The sequence below is a fragment of the Vipera berus genome (genome assembly GCF_964194415.1).
Source record: "Vipera berus genome assembly, chromosome: 6".
NCBI lineage: Eukaryota > Metazoa > Chordata > Lepidosauria > Squamata > Viperidae > Vipera > Vipera berus.
In genome coordinates, this window is record NC_138208.1 from 72,855,335 (window position 1) to 72,875,022 (window position 19,688).

The window sequence follows — 19,688 nt, forward strand, 5'->3', positions numbered from 1 at the left end:
CTGAATATCAGTGGAATTTGCATGAATAAATCTATATCTTTAGCAAGTTAGCATTGCATTTTCCAGAACAGGAAATGAATCTGAGAAATCAAGATTTATCCTAGCCACTGAGCAGATGGATTTCCTTTGATGATCTCCTAATCACTGGAGCTAACCCATTTACCAAGGATCTTCCTATATAAACATCCTGCTTTGTGGTTGTCAGATGAAAATGATTGTCAAACTCACAACCTTGCAGTGCTGAAAAAAAATTCAGCTGTTCTCAGAAATACATGATATTTGGGGCATGAATGGTTGTCTGGCTGTAAGCAAGGGGCTGCCATGAGTAGGATTTTGATTATTCTCCATGCATTGACCCACAGTTCCTTCCTCCAGAAGAGCTTTCTGCAAATGTCCTCAAATGTGTTGGGGCTACAGCTTTCAGAATAATTAGCCAGTTTATCTGATGCATTCTGGGGGTTGCTGTCATAACATTTGGGCTTCTTCCATCTTGAGGAAGATGGATTTAGAAATTATATTAAGTTCCTAAATATATATTCCTGAATAGAATTGTGCTGCTGATTGCAATAAACAATAGATCTTTTATTTTAATATCACTGTTGCAGGAACATTTGCACTTTGTGACAGAAATATCACAGGATGAGATTTTTATTCTGGATCCAGAATTGGGGGCAGCTCAACCAGCCGGAACACCTCCAGGAATGCCTGATCTGGTGGTAGAGCAGGCTTCTGGGTAAGGCTGACTCTTGCGTTTCTGAATTTTTTTTTAAATTCTCTTCTTTTATTTTCATACTTTTTATTTTTTATTTTTATTTTAATCCCATTTATATCCCGCCGTTCTCTGAAGACTCAGGGCGGCTTAAAATTTAAGCACAAATCAATGTGCTTAGCAATAGCCTTCATTCTATGTGTATGCCTGCTTATTAGGGCTTTCGCCCCCCCCCCCCAAGCGGCATTATTACAAAGTCAGCTTATTGCCCCTAACAATCTGGGTCCTCATTTTACCTACCTCGGAAGGATGGAAGGCTGAGTCAACCTTGAGCCTGGTGGGATGCGAACCTGCACTAATTTTAGGCAGCTGGTGTTACTTAAGGAGGCATTAGCCCACTGCTCCACCAAGGCTCACAATTTTCTATATCCTTAAAAATGGGTATCACATGGAAGTTTCTGTTCCAACATATTCTTTTTCTAAAGAACTTTTGCCCAATTTGATCTTTCTGTTTTTCAGATGCTTTGAGCTGTAACTTCTAATCAACATTGGCTATGATGAATGGCACAAAGCAGCTGAAAGTCACTACATTGCCTATGTCATATCTATATTTATACTTTCAATGTCTGTTGTCACTGCAGCGTACAGTGGGAGGGTGACAGCTTAATCTGTTCCCTTCCCTTCTGTATACAGTTTTTAATTGTTCCCAGCGCCCCAAATATGGCCAATGATGAGGGATATTAAGTGTTGGAATTTGTTGGCTTTTGAAGTGCTACTATTCTAGACCCACAAGAAGTCTTAATACGTAGTCCATGAATTATGACAACAATTGGAATTTCTATCACTAAGTGATGCGATCATAAAGTGTGATGCCCCATGATCCCATTGCTTAGTGATGGTGATCCTGGCAGTCCCAGCTTTATTTATTTATTAAATTTATATGCTTCCTATTTTCCTATGCTTCCTATATAAACAGACCCTGGAAGGCCAGTTGCTGTCGTAATCCCAGAACTGCATGGATTGTTAAGTGGGAAGAGGTGGGAGTCCCAGGCAAGCAGATTCATTGGTGAGGGCTTTGGGTGAGAGCTACTTGCAGGCAGATGGGTCTCATGAGGGATGCATGCATAAATGCCACAGGCATGCACTGGAGTTGCTCAAGTGGCATGATAGTATGTGGGTTTTATGGATAGATGCTAGAGAGCTGGTGCCATAGGAGGGTCTGCGTGTGTTGCAGGCAGATTTTACAGAGCATAGGTGAGTGTGTAGGTGCCACCTGAGGGTACAAGTATGGGATAGGCAGGCATTACTGAGCATGGGCAGGTGCGCAGTTGCTGTAAGAGGGTGTGCGGATGCTACAGGCAGGTATTACTGAGCAGGGGTGGCTATGCAGGTGTTGTGGGTAGAAACTAGGGAGTGCAGATGAATAGGTGAAAGAATGGCAGGAGCACGAGTGACTTACAACTTCCTGCCAGCTTCCCCATTGACTTTCTGGGAACCAACGGGAAATGTCAGAAGTCATGATGATAGGACCGGTAGGGCACTGCAATAGCTGGAACTTCAAGGATCCATCAGACATGCCCCTTGTTCAGCACCATTGTAATCTGGAATGGTTGCTGAATGAATGGTTGAAGCTTGAGGACTACCAGCATGGAACTGTATAACTACAGCATTGAAAGCAGCTTGAAGAGAAAATTGTTAACATAGAAAATTGATAGAAAATAGTTTATTCCACCTGCATAAACTTCAGAATAGCATTCCTTTTGAAGACTGCATTAGAAGGCCTTTCGAAAGTGAAAATAAAACTGCAAGGAAAACATATGAAAACAATCTTTTTTTCCTTTGTCACACTTAGTAAGAAGTGTATCTGAGAGGGTATTAAATATTTATAGGCCAGGAGTCCCCAACCCCTGGTCCGTGGATTGGCACTAGGCTGCAGCATGCAAGAAACTGGTCCGCGCAAACAAGCAAAGCCCCATCCGTGGGATGCAGGCACTACATTAAACCACGCTCCCTCTGGTCTGCAGAAAAACCTCTCTCCACGGAACCGGTCCCTGGTGCTCAAAAAATTGGGGACCTCTGTTATAAGTGCAATTGTTTCAAAATATTTATGCCACAAGGTAGAAAACAGCATACCAGGTCCAAGAGGAAATCACAAAATAATGATAATAAAAAGTAAAGGAAAATAAACACAAAACTTCTTATACATAGATGCAGTAGAATGTGCATTAAGTAAACCATGGTAAAAACCTGTAGTAGAGTATACAATTATGTAATTCTTATCTACAGAACTCACACTATAGATACATTTATGTTTATAGTTAAATAGTTACCTTGTGTTTCTGAAAAAGCAGTAGAGGTAGTCCTTGCCTTACGACCACAATTGAGCCCAAAATTTCTGTTGCTCAAGGAGACATTTGTTAAGTGAATTTTGCCCCATTTAATGACTTTTCTTGCCACAGTTGTTAAGTGAATCACTGCAGTTGTTCTGTTAGTAACATGGTTGTTAATTGAATCTGGTTTCCCCATTTGAGTTTACTAGTCAGAAGGTTGCAGAAGGTTCAACTGTCATAAATATGAGTCAGTTGCCAAGCCTCTGAATTTTAATCATGTGACCATGGGGATGCTGCGACAGTCGTAAGTGTGAAAAATGGTCAAAAGTCAATTTTTGCAGTGCTGCTGTTCAAATGGCCACTAAATGAACTGTTGTAAGTCAAGGACTACTTGTAGTCCATTAGTCCCTTATCTATATGTGCTTTTCAGCTTTCTCAACAAGTTAGTTGTTGAGTCTACCATTAGTGCAGCAATTTGAATACAACTTTATTAAATTACTACAAGAAGCAGATGAGTAAACAAGAGGATAGCATGGAAGTGGGCAAGAAATGTTGGGAATCATTGATTGAGTCAATCAATCAATCAATCAATCAATCAATCAATCAATCAATCAATCAATCAATCAAACAAACAAACAAACAAACAAACAAACAAACACAAACAGGGAAAGAAGTTGTGTTTGGAAGCAATCATATTTCCTATTGGCAAACGTTTCTGTTCCCAGAATGTCCGATCGGTGGAATCCTGCTCTTCGAAAGCGCATGTTGAGTGACAGCGGTTTGGGGAAGATGTCTCCCCACTATGAAGTACCTGAGAAACAGAAGGAGGCCAGCCAGGTTCACCTGCTGCAGTAAGAGTCCTCCTCATTTTTCAGTTTGGTTCTGCCTTCCTTCCTTAATCAGAGGCAATACAATCTGCTCTTTAAAATGCATTTGGATAACGTCTCTGCCTTTTAAAAAATCAGTGTCTTTTGCCATATCTGTTTCAACTGTCTTGCATCTGAAGATGAGGTTATATAGAAGAATGTAAGACAGCTTCACTGATCCGATTCTAGCACGATAATATCTGCACTAGCTGGGATCACTCTTTCTTGTCTGTCTGTCTGTCTCTCTAATCTATGTTCTAAAGAGTAGTTTATGTTAGCTGTTATTTGTTGAGCAGAATTCAATGGCTGGATTCATAGATAATGCTGAGCCACAAACCATGATGTGCAAATTACGGTGTTTGAGCTTATAACTGTGCTAAGCCATAATATACGTAGCAGTAGCTGACTTCAGTATTAGTTGGCAGCTGTTCTACACCGGGTCCATGTCCTAACCTCTCCTGGAGTTGTCAATGATGGAGCTGTGAGCCTTTTACTAATACAGCACATTAATCCAACAGCAGCAGTGAATGGCTAAATTTGGGAATGAATTCTAAGATCAACACTGGTGTTCAGCTGTTGTCAAAATCATTTCATGATGGCAGTAATAGCTGAAATGACAGATTGCAGGTCTGAGGAACCTGTAACTCTACAGATCTATTGGAGTACCATGACCACCATTTTTCATTCATTCATTCATTCATTCATTCATTCATTCAGGAATCCAACAACATCCAATCTCTTAAACATACAGCTGACTTGTCCCCGTAACCAACTCTGATGACTTGGTCCTTACAGAATGATTCATCCCGTTCCTGTAGATTCACAAGTCCAGATACTGTTGTAGCATGCAACAGTCTCAACCATCCATGAACTAGTTGTTTTAAGAGATAAAATTATATTCCTAAAGCAAATGTAATTCCATACAATGGTTTCCCCCTTTTACAACATAATACTGAAGTGTACAATAAGCTAGGGGAGTGCCAATTTGACCTTCCTCCTTACTTTAAAATAATAAAAAACTCCCATAATTTTGTTTTCTAGAATACTTCTAGCTTCAGGAAAAATCCAAAAGATTTCTTAGAAAATGAAAAAAAGAAAAAGAGGAAGGCAGGCTAGAGACCAGCGTTTATGCTTTCTTGTGATAGTAAATGGGGAAAGTTGAAAATACCTTGCAGGATTGGAACCAGGGGTGAGGACATTTTGAGAAATTGATGCTCGATAACTGGATAGGTTTTCTGTGAATGATTATTCTTGCCTGCAAGTCATTTTGTGCCTAAAACATTTTCCCCAAATTGCAAATGCATGAAAGAGAGAGAACAAGAGAGAATCCATTTTCTCCCTGCCTCCCTGATATCTCTTTTGATCAGGAAATATCAGGTATTTCCCCTTTTCTCCTCTCTGTTCTCATTTCGTATTATTTTCCTTTCCTTTCACTCAGTGTATGCTTTTCAATTTCACTTGAAATGAAGAAAATGATGGATAATAAAGTCCTGTTGCAGGAAGTAGAAATGTGATCATATGTCAGGTTTGTTTTTTTCATCATTTGGGCAGTGAAGAGAGACACCTGGTAATGAGATCTCCAAAGAATTTGGTTTCTTCATAAAACTTCAGATTAAAACTATATATTCAAAATGATAGGGTGGAGGAAATGCTTTTGCTAACTGCATTCGTCTACCTCTTTTTCAAAAAGTGTATTTGAATTGAAAATTATATCAAGCCATCTTTTTAAAAGAGTGGACAGTTTTGTATTTAAATAGAGGAAAATCAGTATGAAATCAAAGAACTTAGGAAACAGATTTGTGTAAAACTTGCACATGCCAATTTAAAGCTATACATATGCATTTGTAAAAATGGTGATAAATATGGTCTAAATATGGTGTCATCAAAGAGGGGAAGGCTTAGTGTTGCTCCATGCTGGTTATCATATCCCTTTTGGTTCTTAATTAAATTGGACTGAACAGGGAAGACAATCTGAAGGTTCCTGAATTTTATTCAAGTCATACCAGATTTCAGTGACACAATTGCTGAAAAACGGTTGTTCGGTTTCCCATTAATATGGAATGGGAAGTTCATGAAAACAAAAAGGTAAGCTCCCAGATAGGGATAATAGGATTGATAAAAGCAAAGGAAGAAAATGGGAAGCAAATCACCATAGGGGGATTTTCATACCTGCAAACTACCTCTATCCTCATTGTTAAAAAAATAGAATTAAGCAAAGTTTCTATGATTTGTTCCCAAGAGGCAATTGCTCATGGCAACTTCAATTAGGGTAAATATATTCTTTGCAACTCTCCTAATCTAGAAACAGTTTGTGAAAGCTTACCTGTGGCTCCTTTATTGGTGGACATTGTCATATGCATTCCTCTAGGTGGCACTCAAATGTCAAGGATAACCATCTGTGTTTAACTTCAGTAACTTGTTTCCAACTTTGTGTAGAAAGATTAAATGTTATAAAAGCCCAGAAATATTAAAATAAGTGTAGATGTATCTTAAGACGTGGAATATATTCCCCAAATCTGGGACTGTGCAGGATTTTTTCTTCTTATTTTTGAAAGATATATAACTTGTTGAAAGATGTTGCAGAGGGAGAAATAACCAGAAGGAATTTAAATCTTATAGATGTCATTTGCATTTTCAGTTCCTCAAATTATTGTGGAAATTATAGGTTAGTATTATAATCTCCAACTTTCCCAGAACTAGGGAGAAAAAAGAAATCAAGCTCCTGATTCAAGAGCCACCATCAGTCCACCTAAGTTGTTCAATCCAACAATATCAGAATAACATCTAGAAATGGAGAAATGTATTCATAGCTTTTAATTTGTTGATTTAGGTATGATCTAGGCATTCTAGTAAGGTAAATAAATGATCCAGTTTCACACTAAGACATTTGGAGGCAGCTACTTGATCTCAAAAAGTCTAAAGTCTGCCCTCAGCCTCCCTCTTGTAAATGTTTCCGACACTCGTATCTCTGAGAGCTTTTTTTTTTTAATTTGATCCCCCACTATCACCTGAAGACATCACGTTCCCATAATGCACTAGAAGAGGCTCTCAGACACCTGGTATTCATTGGCCCATTGCTCCTTTCAGTATTAAGTCTGTCAGGATTCAGCCACCAAGCTCATTCACACTGCAAGAGTGTCCATCCATTAACCCTTTACTTTTCAATGATATCTGGGCAAAATTGCAGTTGGGAGCTAATAGGATTGGATTTGAAGGCTGTGTGAAATATCATTGAGGATTTTATGGAATAACTATTAAGAGAATTAAGCTAAAGATCTACTGCTCCCTGTCCCTTCTGCGTGCCAGGAACTCAGAATGTGGCAGCAGATGGACTTATCAAAAGCTGCTTAACCCTCTATTGGGACATTGGAACCACACCAAGGTTCAAACTGGTTTGAGAATTTTTGTCACCATTTTATCCTTTGCTAAAGAGAAAGGGAATCTAAACAACTGGAGTTGGCTTGGTAGTACATCTTATCAGGGACTGTATCGTAAGTGCAGACAGTGGAATCTCTGCTAAGAATATTTTTAGGGAAGATAGAGTCTCTAGCAGAACAGCACCTGATGACATGTCAGATCAATGTGCTGGAAAGTGACCTTTTATTTATGGGAACATTACTCTTACGCATCCGTAGTTCCTCCTCCCCTTGGCAGACGTTAGATTAGTGAGCTAGTGTTGGCTTCTTTATCTTAATGGTTTACAAGGAGAATACAGATAAGAAACAAACAAGAGGGACTAACAATAAAAATTGTGCAGTCTGCAAAGCTCTGGTAAGTAACTCTTTAATCTTTTCTGCACAGGTATTTGTTTTGTGTGCAATGGGAATAAGGGGCCACAACACTAACTCCTTGCCAATTTCCACAATGCAATTTACCCTCTCAAGCCTGAAGCCAAAACTAAACCGAACTTCTGTGGAAAAGATGGAAATGATGAAAATGGAGACAATTTGCATTGTTACTATGTGTCAGCCCATCACACCATAAGTGTCATTCTTTGAAAGAAAACAAGTCATAAACCCAATTATCTAACTATGGGCCAAAGCCATGCATGGATACAACATGTGGCATCCCAGATGTTTGGTTTTATTCAGTTTATTGGGTGACTCAATTAACTAATGATTTAAGGCAATTTATAAGAGGGTTGAAAGCACTGATGGTCCAGGCAATAAAACAGGAAAACAATAACCACATTATGGGAAATAAAAACTTAAAACATGCATTTTGCTCCCATCTGTCAGAAAAACAGTTTTTTAAGGATAGTGGTGGCACAATGACTAGAATGCAGTATTACCAGGCTAATTCTGTCAACTGCAAGCAATTCAATTCTCACTAGCTCAAAGCTGACTTATCCTTCCATCCTTCCGAGGTCGGTAAAATGAGGAGCCAGATTGTTAGGGTCAATATGTTGATTCTGTAAACTGCTTAGAGAGGGCTGCAAAGCACTGTGAAGCAGTATATAAGTCTAAGTGCTATTGCTATAGTAAGTTGGACACAGGTAGACTGTAGACCAGTGATGGCGAACCTTTTAGGAACTGAGTGCCCAAACTGCAACCCAAAACCCACTTATTTATTGCCAGGTGTCAGGTGGGATGGCCCACTGGGTGGGTGTGGCTGTGGTGGTCATGGCAGATTGGGTGGGTGTGGCCAAGGTGGGCATGGACACCTCAATGTTGCTCTTGAGGAGGGATGCCTGTGGCGGCTGGGCAGGGTTGGAGGAGATCCAGGGGGTCTCTGGCAGGTGGGGCAGTAGACAGGAGACTCGTCATGCAGGGTGAAGCGAGGCAGGACAGGGGTACCATTGCCTTGGGGCAAAGTAAAGGCCGGGGTGGCTGCTGCCTGACACCATCTGCCCCCACAAACAGAGGCCAGTGAGCGCATGGGGGCCAACAGTGTCCATCAGCAGCCACAGCCTGCTGGTCCCTCAACCTGGGGCTCCGCAGCCCACCAGAGTTCAAAGAAGCAGCCTCTGAGCTGGATGGCCAGCTGACAGCTGAGGACGTGATGCAGTGGGTCGTGCCTCGGAAAAGGAGAGCATGCGAGGCCAGGAGGGATGGGACGGGTGGGGAGAGAAACCAGCCATGCCAGGATGCATCCGGCCACGTGGGACCTTGGTGAGTTAGCAGGCCGTTGGTTGAAGAGGGACAGTTGCCATCTCTGGGGCATGGTGCACGTTCCCACAGAGAGGGCTCTGAGTGCCACCTCTGGCACGCGTGCCATAGGTTCACCACCACTGCTGTAGACTTTGATGTGGGGGGGGGAGAGCAAATGCTCCTAAGCATGATCAATAGTATGGGAGGGCCACACATTACTACTGATTGTAAAACATATTTTCTCTGGGTACTAAACCCAGGTTCTGGGTTTGCTGGGTTTGGTACTGAACCCATATTCTGGGTATATAATTAAATGGATTTAATTATATATGTGGGTCAGCAAAATACCTTAAATTATATATTACTATTTTTTTAGATGTGGTACACAACTGATAGGTTTATCGTAGGATTTGATGGAAGTTTTGACCTTCTGTAAAGATTCACTACTTCAGGAGTATGAAGTGAGTCTGGCTAGTGTTTGAAGAGTAGAAAAGATAGAATGAGGGAAAATTGTGAGTGGTGGAGTGAAGATTTGTAGAAGGTTTGCTGAATCAGAGAAATAATGGAATATTCAAGGTAGGGCTGAAGAAGAAACTAGGCTTGAAAAGAGTAAAACTATTGGCAGTGGTATGAGAGACGATGTGAGGCATGCTGGTGGTATCAGTGGTGGAGTGGGTAAGAAGGTGTCAGAGGCAATGACATGTTTCCCATCTTTGTTACTGTGGCTGATGGGGAAAGTTACCATTTTTGTCCAAATTTGCCCTTCTGGATTTCAGGTCTTTCAGCAGCCAAAAGTCTAAGGCAGAGAAGAGAAAGATTCTATATGAGACTTTTGCAGTTTCCAAATGCCTCCCCCCTCCCCCCCGGGACTAGTTATGAACAGTAGTGGCAACCTAGGAATAACTTTCGTGGTATATAAATGTAATAGGTAAATATATAAATAAATGTACTAATGTTCAACAGAATTCATTCCACAGCATCTTGATCACATCACAGGTCTGGTAGCAGATTTTTTCTAGCTCCTGGTGCCAGGGGGTTTCAATCACCAAATTTTGGTTCTATGGTCTGGGTTCACGTGCTCCGTGATATCCATTGATGTGCCCCAAGTGTTCATAGTCCTGACCCACACAGGGGATTACATGTCACACTGTTTTTTTTCATCCTTAGAGCACATGATATAATTTGAAGATGGAGGACATTGTGAGCAACTCATGATCAAATCCATAGCAATAGCACTTAGAGTGATATACTGCTCCATAGTGCTTTATAGCACTCTCTGAGTGGTTTACAATGTCAACATATTTTCCCCAACAATCTGGGTCCTCATTTTATTGACCTTGGAGGGATGGAAGGCAGAGTCAATCTCAAGCCCATCCAGATCAAACTCCAGACTGTGAGCAGAGTTAGCCTGCAATACTACATTCTAACCACTGCATCACCAGGGTTCATAGGAATAACATTAGAGATGGGTGTGTCATCAGTTCCCAATTTTTGGAAGTAATAAGATGTACTAGTTGTATTAGACCTATTTAATACTATTGACTAAGAGGTTTGGGAATTGGGGACATGGTTTCATGGTGGTTACCATGCCCAACAGATTCTAGAGACCCAGCATGGTCTGGAATAGAGAAAATAGAACCCTCATTGAAATCATCTATGGAAACCAAAGGCAGCAATGACAACTTTTATAACACCATTCAAATAATTGTAGTTAAGTTATATATATATAAAAGGAAAGAACAGAAATCTGGAATGTGGAGGTATATAGAAATAAGTATACACAGTACCTGTCAGACGCAAAAAAATCAGGAATGAGGATAGAGTTCAAAAGCACTGCAAGTTTATTCCATACAATTTATAGACAAGAATCTGATCTACTAATGATCAAGAAAAATTGGCACCAGATAAGAGTCAACAGACTTCAAGGGGGCTGGACTTAGGTTTCGTTTGGCGGCATAGGGACTCCAGACTGATGATGCATTTGACCCCATCCTCGGACTCAGCCTGATCATCTCCTACATCACCTTAAGAAATAGAATTACAAAATAAATACAGGTAATAGGTGTAGAAATAAAAACAGCATAACAAATTATTATATATATTATTATATTTACTAACAAAATTAATATAAGTGTAATCAAACAAAAGGAAGATTTGAGAAAGTAAGGAGACAAATCATACTAAATAAGTTTAAATTTGTTGTACATAGGAACTATGGAAAATAAAGGCTTCTAAGGTTAATCACAAACTTGCTAGTGTTCATTTCTTAAGAAAATGCTAATTTACTATTTAAGTAATAGACTTCACCCAATCTGGAGGTTAATCATCGGTCCTCTGTGTGGGTGTTGTGTCATCTGCAAAATAACCCACACCGAATGCCTGTCTGGAGCACAGATATAAATGGGATACAATAAATGTGTACATACATACAACTGCATATTAACACCCTTTCAAGTTTCTCTTTAAACATTGTCTGCATTATACCTAGAAAAAGAAATCACTTAGAAGAACAATTTAAGAACTAAGGGGAAAAATAAATTTCTAAAATTAAAGACAAAGAATTAAAAAATAAAGAAAGAATTAAAATATTAAGGTACAGGATTTCCTTATTTAGTTAACCACATTTTCTTCAAACGAGGTAGCAGATTTGCAGAAATGCACAATTTACTCTGTAAAGTAGAGGACCGTCAAATACCAGACAGGGTCAATGAAGGTATTTTGTTGTTTGGCACTTTTATATTCTTAAAAGCTGCGTGTGGAAATGCTTCAGGTAGCAGAGGCTGTAGTTTCTGGGTTGCTGGTAAAAATAGCGACTTTAGGATTGCTTGATGGTTCTCTAGAGGCATTTGTCTTTATGAATAATACACTGGATTGCTGGAATTTTTCTTAAAATGTGCCTAGAGGAGGATCATTGAATTGTCATGAATCTTGAAATCCCCTAGACCCAGCTCTGCATTGCAAATCCCTTCTCTTGATTCCTTCCATTCAAATATTTTATTTATTTATTTTATTTATTTATTTATTTTAATTCCATTTATATCCCGCCCTTCTCCGAAGACTCAGGGCGGCTTACAAGCTTAGCAGTAGCCTTCATTCTATGTATATGCCTGCTTATTAGGGCTTTCACACACACCCCAAGCGGCATTATTACAAAGTCAGCTTAATTGCCCCCAACAATCTGGGTCCTCAATAGATAGATTCGTTCTCCCTCAAACTGGAGCAGATTTCAAATTGGAAATTTTGAAAAGCCGTCATCGGGGTTTTAGAACAACCAGGTGTTTTTTTTTTAGAATTAGCTGCTTTGGGGCATAATGGAGTATCAGGTTGGGGCTTCAGGTGCTAAATTTGGGATCTGGCTCTGTGAGTTACCATGAACTGTAGCTAACTGAGTAGATGCATCTGGCTTTAAAAAGGTTGCTGGCTTTTCTGGTTAGTGTAAGTTTTGCATGACCAAGGGAAGATGCTCTCATTTTGTAGGGCAGAGATATGTCAGCCTGCAGTGGAAGATATATCATGCCACAGTTCCATCAGAAGATGCAGCCTTCGGCTGGTGCACCAAGTAATCCTGCAATCTTGTATTGCAGGGTGAAAGTCCACAAGTGAGAAATATTGCCTTGCTGTGTTCATAAACAGATGGATGGGTACCAGCAGAAGCATATGCACAAATGCTAATTTTGATTAACATTAAACTTGATTAGAATTATGGGTTAGTGGGATACCATCTAGGTTGTTTAGTTTGTAGTTCAGTGTGTTGTACAAACGGGTTTGGGTTCATTCCACCGCCTATTGAGCCTATTGTAGGAACAATATGGTATCAGCACTATCCACTTGACAATTTGTCTTTTCTACTGTGGTGGAATGTAGTCTGGAGGGAGGCACTGTTTTCCAGAGGGTAATGAGGCAGTGGAGTGGTGACATTTGGATAGCAGAAAGAGAGTTAAAATGGCTCCTACCTAGCTCTTTCCAAAGTATATCTGAAGGTAGGCAGAAAGTTGCTTTAATCTGGCAAGACTAAACCTTGTTATTAGACTCCTGTTTATTTATTTTTATGCCACCTTTATTATTTTTATAAATAAGTCAAGGTGGCAAACATACAGTATTCAACACATTGCCCTCCTCCTATTTTCTACACAACAACAACCCTGTGAGGTGGGTTGACTTGCCCAAAGTCACCCATCTGGTTTTCATGGCTAATGCAGGACTTGAACTCACAGTCTCCCATTTTCTTGCCTGGTGACTTAACCACTAGATCATACTGGCTATTAGCCTCCTGTTTGCTTCCTTTCAGAATTAGGTTTTTTCATTGTTTAGTGGAAATGTTTAGTTATAGGGTATATTTATTTTATTCAATTTATATGGTTGTCCATTTCACGTGAGTGAGTCTAGGATTGCCATTCTGGCAATCCTGCATGCTTAAAGGTGGCTTGAACAGTCATTGCCTTTCTCCCTCACAAACATACAGACCTCTGTCTACTCTATGGTCTGGGCAGATAGGGCACAAAAGTTACAGTTTTCTCAGCCAAAATGATCATAGTCATTTTTTCTCCCAGTTGCTGCTTCAGGTTTTTTCATATGCAAGGCTAATTGCCTCTAACCATCTTGCTGTGATAACAATTCTACTGAGGCATATTTTAAAAGATGCCACCCAAAAGATGTTTACTTGTAATTATAAAGTGGATAACTGTGTTGTTTCTTTCGGAATTTCAGTAATTGCAAGTACCCAGGCTTAGCTATCTTTTATACTGCTGCATGGCTAAAAGAGATAGCAGTGGGACTAAATTTTGGAAAAAAATCATGGAGAGGTCTTTCTCATAAGCACTTAGGCAGAATTAATAACTAAAAACATGCTTTTCCCTTCATTTGGTTCCCCCAGACAGTTCAACAATAAAAGGTACAAGTGAAGAGTTGACAAATGTGATTTGTGAGGGACAGAAGCTACTTTAACATTAGTTCTTTCCCTTCACACATCTAATTGTTTTTTGAATGGGTAGGGGTTATTTAATTTAACAGGTTGTTAAAGGTTCCCCAATCCCCAGTCTGTGGACCAACACTAGTCCGTGGCATGTCAGCAACTGGACCACGCAATCAAGCGAAGCCCAATTCATGGGATGCAGGCAGCACACAAAACCACATCCCTTCCAGTCTGCAGAAAAACATTTTACACAGAACCGGTCCCTACTGCCCAAAAGGTTGGGGGCCCCTGGATTAAACCCTCACCCATCAATGCCAGGAAGGTAGTTGTTTGACTTATAACCATTCATTTAGAGATTGTTCGAAGTTATGACAGCACTGAAAAAAGTGACTTAAGATCCTTTTTCACATTTACAATCATTGCAGCATCCCCATGCCCAAAATTTGGGCACTTGACAACAAACGTGGGACATTTATGACGATTGCATGTCCTAGGATCGTGTGATTACCTTTTGCAATCATCTGATGAGCAAAGTCAGTGGGGAGGCCAGATTCACTTAACAGCCGTGTTACTGACTTAACAGCTACAGTGATTCACTTAACAACTGTGACAAGAAAGATTGTAAAATGGGGCAAAACTCACTTGACTGTCTCACTTAGCAACAGAAATGTTGGGCTCAATTGTGGTTATAAGTCAAGGACTACCTGTACACTAGAAATGCTTGAGACAAGATTGAATTATTTGACTATCAAGACTCATCTGTAGCGCAGCAGTAGATTTTAATCATCTGTTCCCTTGAATTGTTTTAGTTGAAGTTGTCAGGGATTAAGGCTCATATTTCCTGCCACCAAGACATGAGCTTTGCCACTGAACTATAGATTTTCTTCTTGACTGTGTCCCTGATCTAATCCACCCTCTTGCTTACTGCTAAAATGCTAGATTGTATTAACCTTTGGCCTAAGCTACAAAATCAATTATTTTGTTATTTTCCTGTTTTATCTTGAGCAGGCTCAAGAGAGAGACTGACTTTTTTATTCCACGGTGGGATTGAAGGACCTTAGAATGGGGAAGAGAGAACTGGTGGCGACTAGATTTTTTTAATTTTATGCTCAAAACTGCTGAAAAAAGGGGAGACAAAGACTGTAGGACAGCTTTGCAAGGGGACTGTAAGGCTATAACAATACCCCATCCAGTTCCAACTATTTATTACTCACCTTCTTTTATTCTGTCTACATTTGCTATTGTTAATGTAAAGTACACGGGGTTTAATTTTGAACTAACTTTGTAACAATAATATTGCTGAAACTGCTTAAGTATAGGATCTTTATATTTGCTTTTTAAGGCCTGTATCTAACTGTGTGTGTGTGTGCGTGCGTGTGCGCGCGTGTGTGCGCGCATGTGCTTGAATACACTGAGAGCAAAGTAGACAGCAGTATGTTATACTACTTCTGATCTTGATTTGCAAGTTTTATTGTTAGTTCAGAATGAAGAGTGGACCAAGGTCTTGCTAATGCTGCTAACAAGATAAGTTTGTTAGGATAAAATGAGCAATGTTGAAAAGTGTCACTCTAGGACCTAAATGTTCTGATTTGAGAGGTTTAAGGTGGCAGCTTATGTGATTTGTGTCCTACATTTTTACAGCTTGCCATCCCATCCCATTTCACCTTGCAGATACTTTTACAGAAATTCCAACAAGGGCACTAAAGTCTTTTTTTTAAATTAAAGAAACCAAAGAAAAAAGCTCCTTGTTCTTTCTTTCCTTGTAGGTCTCCTGTTTCTTCAGAAGATCAAGGTAAGATTCCATTTTGTAAATTCCTCCACTAATCTTAAAATTGATTTTGATGAGAAGAGTGCAGTAAAGTTGTACCTGAAAACAAATTTGTGGTAGAGAAATGAGTAAAATTTGTTATAGGCATGGAGATAGCTCCTCTGTCGTTTCATTAAATATATACCGTATCTTCTATCCGATTTTGCAGAAAAGCCATGAGTGGCTTCAGTTCTATCACAAATCTAGTTCAATAAACTTGCTTTTTGCTTCAGTAACAATGTTTGGAATATAACTTTAGTTATTCATGATCATTAAGCCCCATGGTCTATAGAGAAAAATGAGATGATAATAATGATTGTGAGCACTTATACAGTGTTTTACAAGGTTTATTCCCATTCTCTATGATGCTTCACAAGTTAGTGGCTGTATGAACAGGATGGTTAGAAGATCAGAATATTGGGACCCGCCTAAAGCTATTTTACCAGTTCCTGGAATTACAAGATACAAGGCCTTTGAAGTGTGATTTTACAATGTTAAGAGAGTGCACACTGTTCTCTTCTATCTTTCCACTGCTGAGTGATACATTTATTTTATTAGATCCTTGCCAAAACCTTGCATTCCATGCTTCAGAGGAAACATTACATTGAATAATCTGTCTCAAATACACAGCTTGTCCATGGACATTGATTTATTGGTTGGTATTACAGGATTTCCTTACCTTATGTTATTGCTCCCTCATTTGATCTATTAATTGAGTGTCAGATGACAGATAAAGTACTTCCTAGTGCAGCTTCTTGATTTAATCCTCAATAACTCTCCCTATGATCTATTCTTATTTTCTACTTTCATTATTTTGTTCCTCTGCACAAACTGCTCTCATATTCCATTTAACCACCTGTGCCACTATGACAAGGGACCTGCACTACAGCTTGATCAATATCCTTAACCAGTCCAGAACTATAAAAGCAATTTATGAGTTTACTTTGAAAGGAAGAATCAAAGCCATAGCCCCTGTATCATATCAAGGACATTCAAAGCTTCTGCTTAATGACAGTGAAATAGCTGGTCGAGGAAACTCACTACAGTAGCATAGAAGAGTGCACTTAAAAGGCAAGAGCAAGAATTAGATTTCTCTTTCTGATGTCAGAATATTTTTAGTACTGATGCTTTAAAAATAGCAGTTTTCATGAGAATAATTCATACCACAATAGCTGTGCCTCAAGGTGTTACATAAGCTACTTGATGGCCTTCACTAAGGGATATTTTACCTGACCACTGTACCAGACTGATTCCTCCCCTATTATTTTAAGGGTCCCACTCCAGCAAATCTTCATAAATATTCTGTTGTATTAATATTCCTCTGCTTTTTGTCTGGTATTTTGGCAGCTGCTTAAAACAAAGTGATTTTTTTCCAAGCAGGAGTCTCACAGATAATTTTGCTTTAGCAAGATTTACAGAGATAAAAGCATAAAGGTTACACACCTACCAGCAACTGAATTTTTGCTATTTAGAACCAATATATCCCCATGTACAATTTCTGTCTAGATAGCCTTCTGGGGATCTAGCAAGGATCTAGGTCTTTTCATTGATAATGGAGAAGCCTGTAGTTGGTTGTTTATATCTCTCTCCTGAATCTTCAGTCAATCTGGGCACTGACTGTTGCATGGTCCTCCCAATCCTAACTATGTGTGTGGCTGAGTTTTGGAAATGATTAACCTTACTTTGTGTTCATATTTTCATATTCATATCTTCCTGCACTTAGAAATTGCACTGTGTACTATGAACAAATCAGATGGCAGATGTTATAACTCTATGCCCTAAACTGTTCCACTTAAAGCTAAATTAGACTCCATTACTGCATGTGTTTAAGCAGTTTGAAGGAGTTATTTAATGAAATTTGGTTTTTATTGAATAACACTTTTTGTTTGATGTAGTACATAATTTATGGAATATGCTGGACTGAAGTTGGCTTCTAATTACTGTCATTTTTTAAAAGTTTTGTATCAGTTGCATCTGTTTTGGAAGACTTCTTGAGAGTATTGGAATAAAAAAGATCAACAACCCTTTTTTACATTTTATATAGCTATTTCACTAACCATTTGTCTTGATTCAAGGTGAAACTACAAGTTATGTTGAAGAGGAAGGATAGATCTAAGCAGCTGGGTTTTTTTTTACTTGAATCCAAGTTAAAGCACTTGATATGAGAAGCCTTCTCCCCAATCTTAATAGTAAAAAGGTTGCTGCTCCTTGAATAAAATAATGACTGTAGGTCATCACAACAGCACTAATAATTGTTTTCTTAACATTTTAAAAACTTTACCTGAAGCCTCCATAATGGACTGAACCAGTGTTTCTTCTCCCTTTCCCACTTTTAAAAATTATGGAGGTGCTTAAAGGAATTTTTATTTCTTTTGCTGACCTATATTTACCACTTTAAAAATTAAAAATCGATAATTCATTGCTACTACAATTGTTTGATGATATTTTAATACTGTTTTTTTTAACCTAAACTGGCAATAATTTGAATTTTGTGGATCATTGGGAGAGTCTTAGGGGTTCTTCAAGGGTCCTAAGACCACACTTTTAGAAACAAGACTAGGCTGTTATGAGCTGGACAATGTTATTTGTAACACTTTTACTCAGTCCTTTTTATGAATAGTTTAGGATACCATTTTTAAATTTTTGTATCAATTGTATCTTGTAGTTAAGTATTTATTTTATTTGTCACTTTCTGTTTTGGAAGACTCTTGAGAGTATTTGAACAAAAAAGATTGGGAGAGAAGTTGGAGGTTAATAGTTGGTCTCTAATCTTATATGATTTATTTTCACTAAAGCTGCTAAGGAATTAAACACAAGTCAGAGGATTTAACATTAAGCTACTACTAAGCTATTGTCTCTTTATAGTTTTTGCCTGACCATGTTAATCCTTTGTCCTTTTTTAAAGTAATTTGCTCAAGAAGCACTATCTCTGCATCTTTTTATCATAAATTTTATGAACATTTGTAAAAATGTTAGTTGAATTGGTTCCTGTGATTAGCAAGGTAAACAGTTTCAACCATTTGCTATTTTAATATTACAGCTTATATTCTTTAATGTTCTCCTTTTCTGTAGTCTATAGCTGGCAAATGTTACTTAGTTATATCAAGCCATGGCAGTAGCTTGCTTAGCCTTGTATAATCTGCAATGCAGGTCTTTCTTTCTGCAGTTAATTCACTTAATATTTCCTAGGTGTGCCAGTGACAAAAGGTGGAGGATAAAATTCCTGCATTGATTGCAATTACTATGGGGTCTGTGCTGACAAAAATATCAAGGGGGGGGGAACACTCTACATGACTTAAAACTGCATGTGGTATTCTGAGCAGTGACTGAGGAGTTGCTTAGCCTGAGCTAGCAGGAAAACTTCAAATTTCTGACTCCGAGCTGCCAGCAGTTTGGCAGTTCGAGTCTCACTGGCTCAAGGTTGACTCGGCCTTTCATCCTTCTGAGGTCAGTAAAATGAGGACCCAGATTGTTGGAGGCAATATGCTGATTCTGTAAACTGCTTAGAGAGGGCTGCAAAGCACTGTATATAAGTCTAAGGGCTATTGCTAATACGGAAGACTACAATAACGCGGTGGCTCAAGGGACGCGGTGGCTCAGTGGGTTAGGACGCTGAACTTGTCGATCGGAAGGTCGGCAGTTTGGCGGGTCGAATCCCGAGTGCCGCGTAGCAGAGTGAGCACCTGTTACTCGTCCCAGCTTCTGCCCACCTAGCAGTTCGAAAGCACGTAAAAATGCAAGTAGAAAAATAGGGACCACTACAGTGGGAAGGTAACAGCGTTCCGTGCGCCTTTGGCGTCTAGTCATGCCGGCCACATGACCACGGAGACGTCCTCAGACAAGTGCTGGCTCTTCGGCTATGAAACGGAGATGAGCACCGGCCCCTAGAGTCAGAAACGACTAGCACGCATGTGCGGGGGAACCTTTACCTTTACCTTTACAATAAATTACTTCAAGTTCTGTAGTTTGGGGAG

The 19,688-nt window shown here is 39.3% G+C and overlaps 1 protein-coding gene across 1 annotated transcript in view; it reads left to right on the forward strand.

The window, feature by feature from the left end:
• DGKI (diacylglycerol kinase iota) overlaps positions 1-19,688 on the forward strand; it is a gene marked incomplete at both ends in the record, with an annotated part of 261,813 nt that overhangs the window by 207,982 nt on the left and 34,143 nt on the right. Inside the window, 3 exons of the mRNA XM_081330760.1 lie at positions 606-733; positions 3,765-3,890; positions 15,674-15,699. Of these exons, the coding sequence (XP_081186886.1) occupies positions 606-733; positions 3,765-3,890; positions 15,674-15,699 (280 nt within the window). The remainder of the gene's footprint in view (positions 1-605; positions 734-3,764; positions 3,891-15,673; positions 15,700-19,688) is intronic.